A 21,891-nucleotide genomic window follows, 5' to 3' on the forward strand; every position below is an offset into this window, starting at 1 on the left:
AGAGAAAAGCTGTTATGTCGACGAGGTATCAAAATAAAAGAATATATTACTTTATTCGGCCGCGGGCTTCAACTTCTATATCAATACTCTATATTTCCTACAGTACATACCGATCATTGTCAAATGCACAAGGTATTTACTAAATACAAGTATATAACACAATCCTTTCCGTATGCTGGACTCACACTTGACATTCGGAGTAAGCGTTCGCTGTGGGGGAAAGGGATCGTTCGCTGTGTCGCTTGAAGTGTTTATCGAGTTTTACGCGACCTTAAGGCTTTAGGCCTACCGGTACTGAGCTTTACTGTCTCTAACAAACACAGTATAATTGTTGCGTTTATTAACGGACTTATTGGATTGAACTTCAAAACAAAATTTACGATATTTAGGTGGGTTGTTATTCAATAGGCCTACGACCAATCTGTCCGGATATATACATAGGCCTACATAGGCTAGTAGCCTCTACTAGGTTAAGCGTTCGTTGTGGGGGAAAGGAGATTGTTCGCTGTGTCGCTTGAAGTGTTTATCGAGTTTTACGCGACCTTAAGGCTTTAGTATGGTGGCTGATAAGGGCCATGTGTAAAAAAAAACACGTATTTGCAAATGAGGGCGACATTATGACAAAACGACAAAACTAAAATAAAGCGACAAAACAATAATTTTGGTTTTGTCGCCCGCGACAATTCGTTATTTTGGTTTTATCGCCCGCGACAATTCATTAATTTGGTTTTGTCGCCCGCGACAAATCAATATTTTGGTTTTGTCGCCCACGACAATTCAATATTTTGGCTTTATCACCCCGCGACAATTCATTATTTTGGTTTTATCGCCCGCGACAATTCATTATTTTGGTTTTGTCACACGCGACGATTCATTATTTTGGTTTTATCGCCCGCGACAATTTTTTTATTTGTCGCGGTTTTATCGCCTGCGACAATTCAATATTTTGGTTTTATCGCCCGCGACAATTCATTATTTTGGTTTTATCGCCCGCGACAATTCATTAGTTTGGTTTTGTCACACGCGACGATTCATTATTTTGGTTTTATCGCCCGCGACAATTTTTTTATTCGTCGCGGTTTTATCGCCTGCGACAATTCATTATTTTGGTTTTATCGCCCGTGACAATTCATTAGTTTGGTTTTGTCGCCCGCGACAATTCAATATTTTGGTTTTGTCACCCGCGACAATTCAAGATTTTGGTTTTATCGCCCGCGACAATTCATTTTTTTGGTTTTGTCGCCCGCGACAATTCAATATTTTGGTTTTATCGCCAGCGACAATTGATTATTTTGGTTTTATCACCCGCGACAATTGATTATTTTGGTTTTATCGCCCGCGACAATTAATTTTTTTTGGTTTTGTCGCCCACTTTTTAGCTTTTGAATAATTAGGCCAATTAATAACGTAATAAAGACTTATGCTTTCGCCTATTTTGAAGTCGATTAATCTGATATAGTGTCGAATATTAAGGTCATTTGGCAGATTCTTTTTTTCTTAAAGTGATATTAAAGCGATCATTCAAGTGATCCTACTTAATGAAAGATCACATATTATTTCTTTGTCTAAAGATGTACGGAAGCTTATATGTCAAAAGCGATAAAGGGCCTCGAGTTGTCGCGTTCCAACTCGACAAGTCGCTATATTTATGTCGACATATCGCGATATATCGCGTCAAGTTGACATGAATATGTCGACATATTGTGACGTTTTCATGACAAATTTCGCTTTTTCGCCCATTTTCCACGGGACAAGCCGTCATTTGAAGACACGTCGAAATGTAAGATGAGGACGCCAGTTATATGGCGACTGAGTTTCAAGTCGTCATGAATATGTCGAATTGTTGCGAGGAAAATGGTTGAGAAAACGAAATATGTCGTCAAAACGTCACAATATGTCGACATATTCATGTTGACTTGAAACAATATATCGCGATATGTCGACATAAATATGGCGACTTTGTCAAGTTGGAACGCGACAACTCAAGACCCTTTATCGCTTCCGTACTTCCGTATATATGGGACCCGTACAAAACCGTCGCGACCTTTTATCATGACGAAATTATGTCGAACAAACGTGATATATCGCGATTTATCGACATAATTTAGTCGATATATCGTGTTAATATCACAATAAATCGTTATACGGATCACACCTTTCATCAATGTCGACGTCTGTATCTCAACATAACCGCATACCGTCGAAATAATTATCACTCCTTTAGCTAAAATGTCGTGATCAAATGGCAATTTATTCAGACAATATCGCAAAAAGTCAACATAAAAATCACGACATTTTAAATAAGGTCTTCCTAGTTACATCGATATATTGAGATAGTTAACCTAATTTCAATAAAGGGACGCAAACTTAATGATGTTTAATGTTAGATGAATATGAAAGAAGAAATGAAGTTGGCAGAAAAATCAAAATGACTTTATCATCACCAGAATCTGGTGGACATATTGAATGTTGGGGTTCAAGTAGAATGACCCCAAATGCTGGGGCACAATAATAGTGTTCGGTAAATGGTCGATGAACTAAATAGGTCATTCGCATCAATACTTTGTCACAATTGATTTGCGGTATATTTTGGATTACTGTGTATGTCATTTGTCAGGACATTAAACAGTAGACGACTTAGGATACTACCTAGCGTGACTCCACTAGTTAGACCGACTTATTCCAAGATGAGGCGTTCCGTTGATTTTGGCTATAAGTTTTCGTTCAGAGATAACTGCTGAGCCATTTGGGTGACCTATCATTGATACTGTTTCCTAATAGCCTGTTTAGTTAGTAATGGCTGATGTTGTGCCTTATCAAATGCTTTGTCGGAATCCACCGATGAACAGGATTCTAAGACAGCAGAAAACCCGTTATAGCTGCTTTGCTATATTTTACATTTTTCTTCAACCAGAATTTATTCTTCATCATTTATAATGGAAAACATGAAGATTTGATATACAAGTTGGAAAACTATCAAAAATAAAAATTGTCGTTTCGTCTTGAAAGTTTTATATAAATCCCTGTAGGTCACCTAGTCTATCATGCCACATGTATGCAATACAGAGAAATGGCGGGCAATAGCGAAATTGGTGGAGAAATCAATTAATTTCTCAAAATAATGTTGATTAATCGCTTGAAACATACATAAAATTGGATTATTTCAAAAGGTACCTGTGTTAGTTTGTGATTTAAGCCATTAATTCTGGACTGAAGTGAATAGAAAGTATATTTTTGAAGTGTTACTTTTTTCAACTGTGTTTTGGCCCTTGTCATCCCTAACGTTGGTATAAGCCCATCCGATTATAAAAAGCTTACCACCAACGATTAGGTAACTAACTAGCTAGACGGTGGCACCACGATCTATTTCACGGTTACAGCAAGTCTCAGGCTACACATAGTTTCGTCAATAAGCAGCCCCGATAAGCAATCATTTTCAGGCTTCATGCTTCTCTTAGCCCTTGTTCTAGCCACGGTAATTACAATCCTACGTATAATCACATCATGGCAGAGCCGACGGAAATACCGAATTAGGTAAGGTTTGTGATTTAGTCCAGTTTTTAGATAAAAACGGATTTTCGAATAAATCAATTATATTCAATGAATAGTTTATTCAACAAGACCCGAAGTGTGTCTAGTGAACACATTTAACTCTTCTGTTTGCCGAATGTAAAACAAAATCCTAGATATTGCAGTATTGAGAAAATTTCTAGAATTATTATTAGAAGTAATGTTTTAGAATTTTTCGGCTGATTTTTTCAGCCTAGCCTGATGCCGGTAATCTGGTAATTGAAATTCAGTTATTACATTTCTACTGCTGTCTTGCTTCTACTGCAATTCACATAAAACTACAGCATGTATGTAATGACCTGGGCTTTAGTCTTTCCTTTCTTTTAAATAAAGTGGTTGTCCTAGGTTCCTAAAAATACCTGGTTTAGGCTAGGCCGTGTCGAAAGCAAAATCCCTAGCCACCAATCTGTAACAAAATTCATTACTAGTGTTGAACTCCCAAAATTATGTTTGGTGTAGGCCTGCATGCCAGGGTAGAATAGTATCCAAACAGTAAAAAATTATTTTTTTCAGGAAGTGTGTTTTCAAACTAATTATTGACAGGGACACGGAGAAAAAATGTGTAATTATTAACTCATCATACAAAGAATTACTACAGAAAGGTAAATACATAATATCGTGAATATGTGATGTATTAAATTCACCTGTGTCTAATAAGTACGAAAAATGTTAAATTTTTACTTTTTGGTGCAGCATGTGAAGTGAAATTAGTTTGCAGTGGACAGTTGTTAACCAAAGATAACACAATGGTTGACAGTGACTTTTATCATATTTTGGAAGATTTTTCTATTATCAATTTAGTCCCGGACGAGAATAATAATGACAAAAATGAATTCATTCAACTTGAAGCAACAAATTCAACAATTTCTCAAGGTAGGCAAGCTCATTGATTTGATAAAAATGCAAATTGAGATCATGTCAGAATAATTGATTATTAGTTGGGACACCTCAGAATCAAGATACCAATTTGTAACCCAAATATCAAGACATTAAATTGAAGCGTCTTCAAAACTTCCCAAAATAACTGGATTCTGTCTACGGACGGACGGACGCACACACGGACGAAAAGTGAACGCAATAGCCCGCTGGGACTAAAGTCCCAAGTGGGCTAAAAACGGAGCTGATTTCACTTTCCCTGATTGATATTCTCGGAGCAATCCGTTTTTTGACTGACGCAGAGACCAATCTCAAAGTCGTTTGGTAAAATTATGAATTAATTGATTATAATTTGGGACACTTCAGAATCAAGATGGTGGTCATTTTTGTACGCCAGGGGACTTGAATATTGAACAAGAGGCCCACGGGCCTTATACCTTCATGATGTAGTAGAAGAAGAAGATTCAGTATTCAAAGTTTTACAGAAAGTGACATTGTAACGATGTAACAAGTTTTAAAATAGTTAAGATAGTATAGACTATGTGGCGATAATGTTCATTTTCTGTTAATATATCCTTACATGAGAAGACAAGCCCATTTTGGCTGCCCAAAAGATCACACTACATGAAAAAATGCATCAAGAATTGGTGTAGGCATCGTGCTGAAATGAAATCCAAGATGGATGGCAATCCTGGTGGCCATACTTGAACTCAATTTTCAATAAGGGGTAGACATTTCACCTACCAAAATTCTTACACCTAGTATCATGAAAATGCATCAAGAATTGCAGGCCGTTTCATGCTAGAAATTCAAGATGGCTGACCTGGCGGCCATATTTGAAAGCCGATGACCTCCAAATACTAATGGCATGGACAGCTTACCTACCCTGATCCTCACACCAAATTTTGTGATAAGCCATCAAGAATTGCAGGCTGCATCGTGGAAACAAGAAATTCAAGATGGCCACCCGAATGGCAGCCATATTTGATCACCAATGACATTTTTTACAATAGGGTAGGATCTCGCCAGACCCAATCTTCAAGCTTATTTTCAAGAAGATTCATCGCTAATTACAGGCGAATTACTGTGTCGAATTCAATTCAATTCAATTCCGGAGGGCCTGGCTTAGGCCTATACAATAGGAGTCAATTAAGATTCGACTTTTGAAAAACCAGCACAGATGCCTATTCAAATCACATGTTATTAAAAAATTTGGTGCTTCTTAGTTTGATGTCCCTATTTTCATCGTGCACGTGGTTAAAATTATTGTTTATATCGAACGTCTTCAACCGCACCCGCGTCTGTCAATCATCTTAATTGATTCATATACTAAAATGCCCGCTATGAATAAACTATGCCGTGAATCAATCCGGAATTTTCAGTAGAATGTCCGACACTAGGTACCTTTCTTTAAAGAGCATATGCCATCAAAATAGAATATTGTGTAAAATTCATTTTCAAATGTGATGTATTCACAAATATCAAATATGGAATTGATTTGAATTTTAGTTCACCCATTACTGAGAAATATGACTTTTAAATCGGAAATTTCAGCATGTGCTCACTGTTATTGTTTATCTTAGCAGGTGCGTGTTACTGACGTCATCTCTGACAAACCCTCAAGGCTTCCAATCATTTCGCTAGACATTTCATGCGATATTTTATCGTTTTGGAGTGATTTGAATTAATAAACTCTTACCATAGTATAGTGTTGCTACCGTATATAACATGATAATCGTATAAAAGTGAGTAGCGCTGTAGGTCAGTGAATACAGTGAACAAATGGTGTTTGTTTTATCGATTATACATAGGCTACGCATACAAGCGCGCACACGTGCTTGTGTTGATTGTCATAGTTAACATCATAAATAGCGCCACCCGCGGGTTGAATATTAACTATACGCACGGAGTGAAGGATAAATAGATGACTATTCCGCTAACTATTACAGCTAATTTGTGCTCCTTTTTTCAATAAGTCACATCTCAGGTCGTTTTATGTATACTAAAGTTTCTTCAATTTTGATGGCATTTGCCCTTTCTTTAAAGGTTAATTTGTTGTATGTCATTAACAATCAGTTATATAATACTTTATTCATAACTTTGAAGCGGCATATCGGCAGCGAACGCTCAAGCAAGGTCAGTCACGTAGGCCAACAATACGAAACAGACCACAGTTTTGCCGGTTAAGAGCGTCTCTCCACATAAATTAGGGGACTGAAATCGACCATTTGTTGACACTAACCTTTAATTATCAAGATAACTCAACCCTATAATTCCACTATTCAACGATCGACGCGCAGCTTAAACATGGCTCAGCCATTCAATATGCTAGCCAAGATGTATCTCTACACACATCAAAATCACACTTGAATTACAAGTGTTGACTTATGAGAAATGATTGAAATCTAGCAATTTGATATGGAAAATAGCATCACTATAATTGAAAAAAGTTAATAAACCACCTCCGATTGTCTAATCATTTAAAAGCTTTGCCTTCACATGGAACTATTTCCGCCTTATCACAGGTGCACTTTGCCACCATGATTTGCCTACTCAAGGATAAAAACTTTCCCACGGTCTTACTATCAGCATTTTCTAATAATTTAGGGAAATATTTTTTAAAAGTGAAATTTCACAGCTTATTATATACAATGGGGAACCAGCATACCAGCTATGCATTCCTGTCAGATGGCGCCACTAAGATATCAGAGGACCTCGATCAAAATTAGTTCATTTTCAAGTAAATTTGATCTCAATTTTCGGTCTTCAAATCCAAAAATTAGGCAAATCACTCATCTAAATAAACTCGGATTAGGTTTAAGAATTCATGTGGCACGTTTTTCATTCTTCATGCATAGAATTTGAGACATAATTGTTAGATTTTAATTTGAGTTTGAGACGAAATCCAGCGTCGACGTCGTACTGTACACTACCGAACCTGGCGCATTATGGTGGGATTCCGCTTGCCACAGTAGGATTGCCGGTACCCCATTTGCCTGTACCTGGGATTTTCGTTGAATTTCGACCTGACATTGGATGAATATATCATGAAATAATTTCCCTGTATTTCCAGGTGAATGAAACATATCAATTTAAACGGAAGAAAAATGTTGTACAGAAAATAACAACCAGCGCAAGTCTTGTCAGTGAATTAAGATGTGCCCAACTAGGAGTGATTCCCGAGGAGAAATGAAACTTTTAAATAAAAAATTGAAAACAAAAATTGAGTTGAATTTAACTGAAGAAGCTGAAGCGGTACAAAAACTCTTATAGAAATGTTGCGATAGGAGGTTTGAATTGCGACTTGAAGAGAAAGATCTCCTAAAAAAACCAAGCAAAGCAAATCGTGATGCACGGCATAAGGCAAAGAAAGCCTCTTAAGCAACACGATTGTCAGCTACTCCTTCATTGCTTGAGCCGTTATCTAGTAATGCTGATGATAGTGATAACAACTGCAGATGATACTTCCATTGTAACCGATGAATCTACTGATGATCATGCTGTTGAGATGACTTATCAAAGGGATGAAGAACAAGCAATGCCAGATATTCCAGTTGGGGGAGATCAGCTTATTGAAAGTGAAGTGGAGCCATTATTTGTGGACTCGGATAGTGAAGATGACAACAGTGACGATGATGATGACAATGATGATGATCGTCGAATTTAAACAAAGTTGACCATGTCATCGACGGAGGTTTGTCATGTCTTCAATCGCATCGATCATGCATCGTTTAACCAGAGGACCAACGAAAAAATGCTCACATAAAAAAACGTACCACGACATTACATGAATTGGCTCAATGCCAACCTCATACTGCTGACAAAGGAAACCAAAAATGCTTAGACGGACAATATCGAAAGCGATAGGGGAGAGTGTTAGTCATGGTACTGTAGTCGAGCTATGCATACCACAAAATCGTTGTACTCGTTCCAGTGTTCGGTATCATGGAGCAACTAATATCCTTTCAAAAAGAGCGTGTAAAGGCTTCGACGTAAAAATTAATATTGATGACCACTGGTCTAATGCTATGTATAGATCTTTGGATGCTCTTATGGAGAATGACAACACAAATATCTTCTACTTGAATCAGGATGATGCAGCTGAATTCCGCCTAAATACTCTCGCTACTTCAAGCCAGTTCAAAACACTGATGGTATCTGGCTCCGAAGAAAAGGGAATCCGCACAGATTTTATGAATCAGGAGCAATCTGTCTTACAAGTGACTTGTTACCATTTAACTAGATCTAGCTCGACGATGGATGATTATGCTGGCATTGTAAAATCACTAAAATTATTGGATAAGTCGCTGTCTCTGCATGCCAACGATATCCGAATGCTAATGGAAATGCCTATTTCAGGCACGTCTTTTTTCGGTCCAATGATCAACAAAAAGAAATTGATTGCATCAGAGTTGATGGTGGGGGATGAGAATCCAGCCCATAAAGAGCAGCAGTTCAATTGCGGTGAATTGCATCTGCTACAGAATATACTTGCAACATTTGTGACCACTAGATATAGTGGCGGATCTTACCTTAATCAGGTAGAACACATGAACGGCAATTAACTCGCGCCCACCCAAATTTGTTTATTCCGTCCACGATATTGGGTCCAAATAAAGACCCAGCAACTGGTGAAATAGATCTGGAACATGTTCATGCAAACAAGAAGACAGCTATTGATGTCTACATCGAAAGAGTTGGCAATGTGAATTGCAAGAATAATACAATAAAGCTTTTCAAAGCGGTCGGAAGTAGCGAAAATGTGGAACGTCGACCGTTTCTTTTAGAGTACCTAAAAGCTTCTGAGAAAAACAAAGAGTTATTGGAAGAAAAATATGCCAATGGTGGGGTGAATAGCCAAAGATTGGTCCATTTTGATAATGTTTTGAATGCCCACAAAGTGCCTAACAAAGTGACTAATACAGGTTTACTTCTAGACAGGGGTGGCGCTACTTTAGAGTTTCAATTTTTTTATTTCGGCAATATTTGATTAACCAAGTAACAAAAATTCACCACATACGAACTCAACCTACTGTGTTTCATATTTAAGCGACTGTGAAAGTTTCAGACGCATACGTGGCCTTAAACGGACGTAATCGTTTGACGTGACGGATTTCACGATAACAATAGGACGACGTGTACTACGTACCGTCGTCCTAAAAACAATAGATTTTTTGGCCTTTTTATTAACATTATATGAACATTTGACAATCAGTGACTTTTATCTATTCTTTCTTATTTCAGGGTCATGCATGATGAACTTCAAGGGGGTTAAGTCTAAGGAAGTTGAAGACTTAATTGGCGACTTCTGAAACATGCCCCTCATAGACCATGAAGGTCCAATTACGTTGCTAAAGTTAGTAAAAATTTCTTTTAAGTCCCTCAAAAAAGGCTATAACTTGTTTTTATGAACCAGTTTTCCTGGAATATGCTACAGTAACTCTGCCCAAGTCAGATCCGAACAACACAGAAAACCATTAACCTTCGATGTTTTTTGAAATATTTTTTGTTACAATAAATATAAAATATGTAACATCCAACTCGGATATCAGTTAAGTCGGAAACATTTTTACAATCCCAAAAGATCAGACTTGAGCAAAGTCTACTGTATGGACTTCTGAACAAAGTGAATTACAATTATGAAAAGATGAGGTTATGATATTTAGTTTGTATTTTAGGAATCGAGAAAGCTGCCACCAGCTACTGGTATTGACGACGATAACGCACTGGAGGATTAAGGGAAAATTATTTCAATTTTATATATGTTTATATACATAGTTATTTAACAAAAGTAATGTATAATTATTCAAATATTAACATTAGTTGTGGAAGGATTTTTTGGAGCTGGTGAAAGTGGACAGATATCGTTATAATGTGATGTCATACAAACGTTAAAGGAACGTTTTTATCAAACTTAATGGTTGCAGAAAGGTTATGAAGTAACGTTCAGTGAATGTTATCAAAAGCATTCTGTGAACCTTAAAAAACATTTACAAGAAAACATCATACAAACATTGTATGAACGTTAAACTCTAATGTTTAAACATGAGTGAAAAACTTCCAGAAAATGTTCTTTGAACGTTTTTTTGTTAGCTGGGAGTACTCTTTGTACCAAGTTTAGCCAAAATAGGATAACAAAGATGTAGTGCTAGATATTATGAGCTACAATTTAACAATTTTCGGATTAATTGGTGGTAACAATCTAAGTCGTTTCTGTCAAGCAAGTGAGTAATGATGCAAACGTGGCCTGAATCCGAGGGCCTGTGGCCGCCAATGTTCTGTATGCATCATATGCAAAGGTTGGTTTATGCAGATGATTTATAGTAGCCTCCTCTGATCCACCACTCCACTCCAGTCGGTATTGGCATTTTCTTCGAAACATAGTCTACATTAAACTAGCAATCCAAACCACAGTTGTCACTGTGTTACTCTGTACTTGGCAACTGATTATATCTTTGTTGTCGGTTAGCCTTCAAATGATTTTGTTTAAGTAATTAAAGGTAATAAATTACCCTTCCACTGGCATTTTACTACATAGATTTAATTGTTGGATAGGCAAAACTGGGGCCACTTGGATTTTGTGAACTTAGGTTGGCAGTGCAGTTTATTTACTGTATAAACAAGCATCGGCAGGATGGAGGTATTAATGTCGGGATTTATTGATTTTTGCGTACACAAGGTAGGACTACCAATATAAATGCGTACGTCATGCATACGAAAGGTAGGACCTCATAATTTTGGTCATTTTCATGCGTACGTACTTTATGGATGCTCCCTAATCATAATCATTGTTTTCAGATTGCAATCACTTAACATCGTTCAACGCGTTTTAGCCGTTAAATTAGGGGTCCAGGGACACCATGCCCACTTGGGAAGTTCAACGCTCCCTCGTGACCATGCACAAAAACCAAATGACTTTGAAACTCACCACAATCATAGCACATGTCAGCAACTACAATTTTGTAATTGATTATGATAACAAAATAGGGCATATGGAAATATTAAGTTATTCTACTATTCAACCCCCCTGGTGACCATATTCAAAACCCAATGAACTTGAAACTCATCGCAATCATAGAACATGTCATGAACTAAACATTTCAATTGATCATGGTAACAAAATTAGCCTAGGTACCAATATAAGGAAATATATATGAGGAAATACTAAGTTATTATACTATTCAACCCCCCTGGTGGCCATATAGAATAACTAATGTCCTTAAAACTCACCACAATCATAAACGATGTCATGAGCTACAACTTTGCAATTGATTGTGATAACAAAATATGCATTGGTACTGTAACCGTCGATCTGTGAAGGTAAACCCGGTTCTCCGCCATCTGTAACCGCCTGGTTGTTGTATCAGCAGGCTGGCTGGGGAACTAGCATTTACACCAGCGGTACAGGATTCCATCCATCAGGAACAACAAGGCAGTTAAACCTTATATGTACAATCTTTATTGCATCGCGGAATGAGAATAATTATGATTACTTTACATAGTCTTTATATACAGAATCATGAGTATAATGTGAGAACTAGGTGTCAGACAAGTTGCAGACATCAGGACTCAAAAACTAACACCTAGTGACATGTTTGAGAGACACAAATTAATTAATGATGAGCCCCGACTAAAGCTAATTACTTTGAATACATATTGAGTAGTCTGACATGTTTATTACGATAAAGCACATATTGATACAATATTCATAAGTTATATTACATTATTAATACTAAAATTATTATTATTAAGCATTTCATGTAGTTAAAGATATGAAATATTATGAACCATTCGATATGACATTGTGGATATAGATGATTACGAAATATGCAACTTATATCAGGGTGATAGTACAAATATCATATAGAAATACTAAGATATTGTGTTATTCAACGCCCCCTAGTGGCCATACAAAAACCAATGACCTGGAAACTCATGACAATCATGAAACACGTTATAAGCTGCAACTTTCTAAATCATTGTGGTAACAAAATAAGCTTAGGCATCAATATAATGTCAAAAACCTTTTCCCAACTAGGAATGAGTACTGATGACACAAAGATGGCCGCCAATTGCGTCATAATTGGCTGATCAAAAATACCTCAGGTATAAAACATCCCTTTCCAAAGAATACCCATCAGCAATTGCAATGACAAATGGCAAACCAGTAGGAAGCTACAGGACTAAGAATTCTGGCCAAAATTGACATTTTTGGGCACAAAAAGGTCATAGGACGGCCATCTTGAGTCCGATTGACCAAATTTATGCTGATGGGCCCTGGGGGGATTCAATTATATAAGAAAGATCAAGGTAATTGATCAAATCGTCTTCAAAATTTCACTCAAAAAGGTCAAAAACTTGTAACAGGTGCTGATTTTGGCGAACAACAATGGCTGCCAGTCGGCCATCTTGATTCAGACAGGGCCAGTTTTTGGGCTGAAGTGCCTAGGGTAGATACACGTGTAACCCAAATATCAAGATATTAAATTGAAGCGTCTTCAAAACTTCCCAAAATAACTGGATTCTGTCTACGGACGGACGGATGAACGGACGAAAAGTGAACGCAATAGCCCGCTGGGACTGAAGTCCCAAGTGGGCTAAAACAGAGCTGATTTCACTTTCCCTGATTGATATTCTCAGAGCAATCCATTTCTTGACTGACGCAGACACCAAACTCAAGGTCATTGGGTAAAATTATGAATTTAGGAATTATTAATAAACAAATGGCGAACCCTTTATCTAGTTCGGTGTCTGTATTTTCAGTTCGGTGTCTGTATTTTCATCGCAAGATTAATTCGACGAATACATCTAAAAAAATTCTAGCAAACGTTGTCAGAGCGCAATAATGATAATACATTTTTTGTAAAAAATTAAGTGGATAAATAATAATCGACGATTGCAAGAGAGTTTTCTGTGAAACAACGGAAAACCCTAATGATTACTTTAATCTCAGCAAGCAATGATATAACAACGTAGTACATACCTTCAAAAATGCTGCAGCATTACAACAGTCACCCCCTACATTTGTCATAGCTATATTAGTTAGATCGGCTAATTCTGACTTCTTCACTTGTTGGGTATAGAATTCCCACAATGGCATTCGCCAAACACGATCACCAGACTTAATTCCAGCCTAAAAAAGTTTTGCCAAAACATAACATGGATAATTTGTGTTTTGAAATGTACCATTTTCTACAGGATTAGATCTAGACAACTGGAGAACATTAACATCAATATCTACAAAGAGAAAGCTAATAAAAACTTCTGGACTATTTAAAGGTGAAAATAAATTGCCCATGGGCAAAGTGTGGTTTACTTTGAAAGCTAGAGGTTGTTTGGAATAAGGGCATTGCTTGAAAAATCTTTTCAATTCGTGACTTCAAAGTTCCACAAGTTTATATTGTATTTTATCTTTCTTAAAGAATTATTTTGTAGTCAAATAAGACCAAAGATATAGATTTGGTTACGGTCCACGTCCAAAAGTTTGTAGGGTACAGGTAGGCGCGGCAGGGAAACTATTCTATATTTTCAAAAAAAATATGTTTCACAATATGAAAAAAATATTCAAATAAGGCCATCCCAAAATAATTGTCTGTTTGCCGTAACACCGGCTCAACTTTTCATGATGAGTCCGTAGGTAGGAAAACTTCAATTAGGCCACATTGACAAGGCATGTTTTCAGACGACGCAAACTTGAATTCAAACATATGTAGCTCATACATCGGCAGTGGGTCGGTCGGTCGGCCATTTTTATCAAAAATAAAATTTATTTCAATGAATCCCAGGAAAAAAGTTTTCACTCGGTACCTTTGAAGTCGGGTCAGTCGGGTTACGGCAAACAGACCATTAATATGGGATGGCCTAAAATTCATATGATGTCACATATCAGAGGGTGGCTGAATATTGGGTCTTGGAAACCTCTTCCAATGTTGGTCGCGGAAGTTAAAATACCGGTATAGAAGAAATTGGCTATTAGATCGTTTTAAATCCTGGAATTTACGACTACAATATTCAGACCTCGACCTATACTTGTAGTTTGCTGCTTAATATTTTCAGGTGACAAGAAATTACAATTTATTACAAATTCTATCAAACAGAAAACACAGCGCTCATCTTCTGCTGCGATTATTCAGCCTATTTTCATGTCAAATGTGCATGCGTTACAGCATCACGTGTACTGTACGAGCTTGTGTGTATGTCATCTAGCACCCCGGGCAAACATGGAGGCCTCGGGTAAGTGAATGTTCGCTTACACTTCAATGTCAATCAAAACAATCACCGGGCATTAAAATGAAACATTACCTATGGTGGATGTGTGAAATAATTACATCCTCACCAACAATGAGCATTTGAATTCGCACGTATACGGCACCTAGTCCAACGAAACGTACGCCATTCTATGGCTTTCCTGTAATTATTTTAGTAGTGCCGGAATTCCCCGCATATCCCAAAAACAGCCAATCCCATTCACTCGTTGAGACGACGCCCCCAATCGAGGTCATTGCAATTTTATACGCGATAGCTAAGAATTTTCCCACAAAAAAAAAAGTTTTTCGTAGAATTTTAACTCAGTTGACCATGTCATTGACGGAGGTTCGCCATGTCTTCAATCGCATCGATTATACATCGTCTAAGTCGAGACCCAACGAAACAAATGCTCACATAAAAATATGTACCACGATTTTACATAAATTGGCTCAGTGCCAACATCATATCGCTGACAAAGGTAAACCAAAAATACAACAACAACAAAATAAATTGCCTAGTTGCTAAGTTGACCATGTCATCGATGGAGGTTCGCCATGTCTTCAATCGCATCAATTATACGTCATTTAGACAAAGAACTAATGAAACAAACGCTCACATAAAAAAGCTGACAATGGTAAACCAAAATGTAAACCCCCTATACATATATTTATATAGTTCATTTTTAGTCAGAGGTTTAATGATTCAGGAAAATCAACTTTGATAAGTTATCTTAATGGTTTTACGATTTTCTGTCCCTACTATTTTTCAATGTAAATAATCAGGATAGCAGTTACAATTTTCCAATTCGGCGTTACCACTCAGGCAGAGTCTACTGCATCATGCATTCATTCTACCAAGTACATATGATCTCTGTTGATCTAGGCCAAGCTGTGATTTAAATATTTCTTAGTATCTCCTAGGTGAAATTTAATAAATTGAGCACATAGCTCTCGTCCAGAAGCTTAATCTGATACCTGTTCGTTTTATTTGATCCGTGCCATTCATCTCTGCGGCTAAGCCAATCATAGAGGAATCTCTGCGGCTAAGCCAATCATAGAGAAGTCTTTGCTTTCTGATTAGCTTTTTAAAACCAATATTTTTGCGTTCAGATTTTCGCAAAAAGCTCATATAAATTTAAACGTGGCATTTTTTCAAAATTCAGCTTCATAGGATTTGGAGAATGGATAATACTTTAATGAATGATTTGTATGAATATATGCTCAGTTGCACAGTCAAATGGCCTTAGCTCTGGAAACCATATGTCATTTAAATTTGCACCATAAGTAATAGGCTCAGCCTACGACTGGCCTAAAATACCTTGTTTCACATTTCTGCCCAGCTTAAATCTGACCAGCCCGGCCACTCATACCCCATCCATTCCCCGTCATTTTCCAATGACACAAACCCCATTCCAATATGTAAATCGGAAGCTAATTCCATAAAAGCTACATTTATACCGGGAGGTAACGCTACACTTACCTGTTCCATGTGCTCCCACATTGAGGAAGAATTTGAAAATACTCCGGCAGCAGCACATCCGATTCCAGCAACAACTGATCCTTGAGGAAACAAGAAAGAAACCCTGGTCACTGATGGTTTAACCTGGTTTTATGATACCAAGCAGCACAAACGATAGTTATCTATCTTGTCGTACTATTTACCGATAAGAAATGTCTTATACTTTGTAGCAATGAATCTTAATTGCATCGAATCAGCAATCTGACTGACAAGAAGTGGTTTTAATATGCAACCAATATCAGCACAATGTGTTAAATATGTCCATATACTTTAAGCTTAAATGAATATAACTTTTTCAAGAATAGGGCAAATAAAATCAGAAAGTGGCGTAATGCATAATAAGAGGGCCATGGGCCTTGAAGCATTGGTATATTATACTGTGGTATTAAGTGGTTATAATGTTTTACATCTGCCGGAAAATCTTCTATGCCGATGTTGATTGGGAGGACCACAGACTTGAAGGTCTATTTGTCTAGTACGATTTTATTCCTGAAAATGAATTTATTTTCTGCCGAACGATTTAGCCTAGGCTATATGTACTGTTAAACCTCATAAATGCGATTCTGTTAAAAAGACGAAACTAGTTTATTCTGATGTTTTCCATCATGTCCCAGCGAAGATATTTATATCAATCAAGATTTGGATACAAAAACCCATTTTTACGCATGAACTGTTAGGCCCCACTGAATAATGAAAAAAAAAACAGAACGATTTTTCTGAATGTAATTGCAAGACCCTCTGATCTTAGAGCTCCAAGCTCTGATGCATGTACGCATGCAAAACGTCACAGAGAGCGATGCCGGCGTTGGTGTCACTGAGGCCGGCTGATGATTGTTTGTTTGTCTTTTTGTTTGTTTGGCTTTACGTACGTCGTTTGGATCTTTGTTTCCCAAGACTATTCCTATTGGATTGTTCATTTAACCTCACGACGGTACGGCCTTTGAAGTGTTGCCCGCACACTGTTCGCAGCTAGCAGGACTCGAACCCACTTGTCACTCAGCATTGATAGTGGATTCAACAGCATCACGCCTTATCTCACTGAGCTACCGAGGCCGCTCGATTCAATTCCAAAAAACTACAGCAGCGGGAAATAACCATCGCAATATTGCAATTTACGACAAACAACGCATAAATTCAATCACTGTTGTTTAACGCATGGAAAAGATAATAAAAGGTATTTTTTCCCGCCCGGCGCGCATTACAAAGCGAATCTCTGCCGAGTGCGTAAGAGGGTGCGACCGCCTTATGAGTGCGCAGCAGGTGGGTAGGGCGTCCTAAAGTGAAAACTTATATTAGAATATAGCCGAATCAAATTTGACAATGTCAGTCAACCGATTGATGATACAACATGGTTGTTCTCGGCGTACTTAACAATGATATTTTCCTCCAATAAACAACTCTGGTAAAATTGAATAAAATGATCTATCTTTATTGGTAATATCGTATCATGGTGGTAGCCTACCATTTACCGATTGATGTTTCGTGTCATCATGAAATGGTTTTAACTTTAGTAAAGGCGTTCCCGCTCGATCACATACGGGTTTCAGTCACGAGTAGGCTGCCGTTCCACTGCTCTAGAAATACGTATTCTGACGCTGAGAATTAATCCCAAATAATCCCATGGATACTGATAGTTGGAATAACAGTGATATCCAAACACTGTGATATTTATAAACCGGAGGTACATAATTTTATGTTTTTCTATTCAGAAGAGGCTGTTCCCCATTCTTTACTGCCAATGTCAATGCGGATATATCGCTACGCAATTGTTTAACCGGCTCTCATCTACCAGATAATGAACGAGAAAAATGCGATCGAATGATTTTTTGGACCATTAAATCAGAAATCTGGCGACGCTATGTTGTGGGGAATAATTGAAACATTTTTTTTAGTCATTTTCAGCCGTTTCTAATGTTTTACGTGAACGGAGGGACAATTTGAAGTTACTATGAAAATGAGAAAAGTCGGCGCCATTTTCGTTCCATTTTACTAGCATTGGCATGACGTCATAGACGTCAACCAATGCCAGTGAATCCATTGCCCGAGTAAGTTTGTTGTTCTTTTGTTCGGGATAAATTTCCCCTTTATAGCCTATCGTCGGAGCGTAGATCATCCTTAAATGAGGTATTAGAGATTTAGAAGACAGGATCGTTACACTGGTGGCAGCGTCAATGGGATTGGAGCCTTACGGCCGAATTATTGTCGAGTTGAATCACTACCCTTAGTTTTTCAAGAAGCGTGTGTGTGAGTAGTGTGTCTGACCTACTTCCTTACGCCTGCGTATCGCGGATACTCTTCAGTAGTTAAACCGTTGTTATACGCTTGCTTTAAATAGCGGGAATAATTTCAGACACTAGCTACAGTTTATTCATAAAGGTTGAGAGGTTCATAAAATAACTTTTGAAATTTTATTTTTAAATCAGTTTTTGTTCAGTATATTACATACACATTAGGAATGACTCATTCTGACCAGGATGCAGGCCAACCAAGTGCGGCCCAGGAAGGGGTCAATCCAACTGCAGGTTTGGATGATTTTTTAAGCTCAATTACCACATTTGTCTCCCGTAGCATAAAAAGGGAATCTGAATCCCCATCAGGGACCAGGGAGGATGCCCGTGGAAAAATTCTGTGCCCCAAAATGTACAGTATGGGGCATAATTTTCCCGTCTGGTTAGAGCATTTTGAGAGCTACTGCACATTGTCCGGTGTATGTAGTAGTGAGCTTAAGAAACAACATTTACTAACGTACCTGGACCACGAGTCATACCAGGCGGTTAAAAACCTCGTCTCGCCCCATCCCTGGATTACAATACTTTTGTTGAGGGGATAAAGAACCGTATGTCATTGACACAGTCAGCTTCCGATTTCAAAATGATGTTGAAATCTCGAGAGCAGAAACCCCAAGAAAACATCAGGCACTATGCGGATGCATTGACAGAACTCGCGCAGAGCGCATACCCAGGGGTTGATCACAGTTTGCAGGATCAGTTGGCACATGACCAATTCTTGGCAGGTGTGGCGGTACCCTCGAGTGTTAGGGAGCAGTTGTACGTGGCTTAGCCACAGTCCCTATCGTAGGCTGTGTCATTAGCTCGGGGTCATGAGACTGCGTGGCGCCTGACTGAGAGACAAGAGTCCAGACCCAATTGTCGACATGTAAATGATGTGAAGGCCAGTCAGACGGATGAGCTACTTTAGGAACTCATGGGCCTCGTCCAGGGTTTGAATGTCCGGATGGACTGTTTTGGAGGACAGGGTAAACACACAGACTCAGTCCAACTCCAAATCCATGCTGGTGGTGTCGAGAACCGGACCATACAGCGGATACATGTCCACAGGTTACATGTTTATACATGTTCCGGTAGAGGTCATTATGCCAAAAACTGCCCCGGGTAACAGGGAAAGGATTACAGGTGGTCCACTAGGGGGCAAGGGAATCGCCTCCACACCGTAGAATCCGGAAACATGTTCCTTCATCTGTAAGCGATTCCGTACATGATAAGAGCCCAAATTGTAAATAGTTCACTAGACCCTTGCGTAAGGGAAATTGTAGGGAACGAAATCTTTGGTGAAACCGATACGACAGGTCATACATATCTGGAAAAGCAGGCAACTTCAAAAGTTTTAACTCCTTACCCAGATACCTCACTGTCGGTCGGTCAACCAGGTGATGGAATTTCGGATGGTTCTCCTCTGAGGCAGGAGACACTTTCAAATGTTTTACCTCAGTGCCCAGATAACTTTCAGTTGATAAAGTCACACGAAGATACGGTCACAACCACAATAACAACTTTCAATAGGTCCGAGCTGCCCCGTGGCTGAGAAATTGGTCCGTCATGTCGATTTTAGAGACACTGGGCTTTACTGCTCTGGTGTTCCTAATGGTTCAACACGTACGTCTATACTCTAGACTTTGTTAAAAACCTCTTTCTGGGAGAAGAGTCGTAGGACCGGTCAGGGAAATCTGCTGCCAGTCGACTTTGAATAAGCCACTGCCACGGGCGCGAACATGAAGGTTCATGGGGTGGCCAAGGTAGAACTTCAGTTGGGAACCTGTAGATTCATGGTCCCCTAGTAATAGCCGATGACTGAGCTCAGGAGTGCCTGTTAGGTAGTGACTTCTTTGAACAGAATGGTTGCATTATTTATTACCCTGGTAGAGTTCTTGAGTATGACCTTACCCATGTACCATTGGAGACCAAGGATGCACGACTTGTTATATCCCTGGAGGACATAAGGTCGTGGCCACTGCATATTTCAAGCAGAGATATAGTGTTTTTGTTGGTATGGTTGGTCGTGGGAACCGTACTCCGTGCCTGGCTGGCAAATATCCGGTATGTCCGCGGGATAGGAAGGTAGCAATCCGCAAATGGCCAATTTTTTTAGATGAAACCATTAGGGTTCGTCGAGGGGAGTTTGTGGGTATTTTCTTGCCTATCGAATCTGACCGGTGGCTACTGGCAAGTGGTGATCCAAGAATGTGACAAACCTTAAACAGCTTTTTGTTCTGAGAACCGTTTGTGGGAATGGAATGTTATGCCATTTGGTCTCACAAATGCTCCAGCCTGTTTCACACGGCTTATGTCATTGGCTCTCGACAAGGTGTCATGGAAAACAGCCTTGATCTATCTCCATGACGTCATAGTCGACTCTGCTGATGTGGTACCCCACATTTCTAAGCTGTCAGAGGTATTCAGTCGTTTCAAAGCAGCTACTATGAAATTGAAGCCAAGAAAATGTCACCTCCTCCAAAAGCGGTTAAGATTCCTGAACCACGCCGTGAGCGGGAGCAGAATTGAAACTGACCAGGCAAAAGTTGACAATGTCCAAGGTTGGCCAGCCCCTAGCAATGTATCAGTAGCACGAAGTTTCACTGGCCTCGTCACTTCATCCAAGATCTATCATGGGATATGCAGAAATGTGTAAACCCTGTCAAAGATGGGTCAGCCTTTCGAATGGGGTATCAGTCAGCAAAGAGCATTCGAACAAATTAAAAATTCATTGACAAGCTTTCCTGACTTTTCAGAGGGATCGGGGAAATTCATAGTTGATTGTGATGCTAGTAACTGGGCTATAGGTTCATTTCTTTCGCAGTTGCAAGGAAATCAAACAGAACGAGTAATAGCATATGGGGGTCGAGTTTTGAGAGGCGGGGAGGAGAACTGTTGCGCCACGAGGTGAGAAATGCTTGCTCTAGTCGAATCAATTCATTATTTCCGCCACAACTTAATGGGCGGTAAGTTCCTTGTCCGGACTAACCACACAGCCCTAAAGTGGCTTCAGTCATCCAATATTCAATCAGGCCAAGAAGCCTGCTGGAATGAAAGGCTGGCAGACTACGATTTCGACATTGAGCACAGGTCCGGTGTCAAGAGTAATGTGACCGGATGCCTCAATACCAAAAACGGAAGCCGGATTTTAAAAAAAGAATACAAGTGTATTACACTATGTACAATTAGACGCAATACTTAAATCACAATTCACACATGAGCGTTGGTAACTGGCAGCCTATGATCGGAGGAAAAGACTCTCGGCACTGATGATTACGATATCAGTTGAATACCCCTAGTTACAACCAGGTCAATTCAGGATTGGCACTGGCAGCCGACGAACAAAAATTCTCGGCACTGGCGATAATCTAAGTTTAATGCAATTCATAATCATAATCTTAAAGTTAGG

At 38.8% G+C, this 21,891-nt stretch overlaps 1 protein-coding gene across 3 annotated transcripts in view; it reads right to left on the reverse strand.

Annotated features, from left to right (window-relative positions):
* The window catches only part of LOC141900754 (cytosol aminopeptidase-like), a 139,755-nt gene that overhangs the window by 16,010 nt on the left and 101,854 nt on the right, over positions 1–21,891 (reverse strand). For all 3 annotated transcript variants that reach the window (XM_074787781.1, XM_074787782.1, XM_074787780.1), the window contains 2 exons: positions 16,174–16,253; positions 13,430–13,579 (listed from right to left, as the gene is read on the reverse strand). In XM_074787781.1, coding sequence (XP_074643882.1) covers positions 13,430–13,579; positions 16,174–16,253 — 230 coding nt within the window. The remainder of the gene's footprint in view (positions 1–13,429; positions 13,580–16,173; positions 16,254–21,891) is intronic.

This window comes from Tubulanus polymorphus, chromosome 2, assembly GCF_964204645.1.
Source record: "Tubulanus polymorphus chromosome 2, tnTubPoly1.2, whole genome shotgun sequence".
In the NCBI taxonomy this organism is placed as follows: Eukaryota; Metazoa; Nemertea; class Palaeonemertea; order Tubulaniformes; family Tubulanidae; genus Tubulanus; species Tubulanus polymorphus.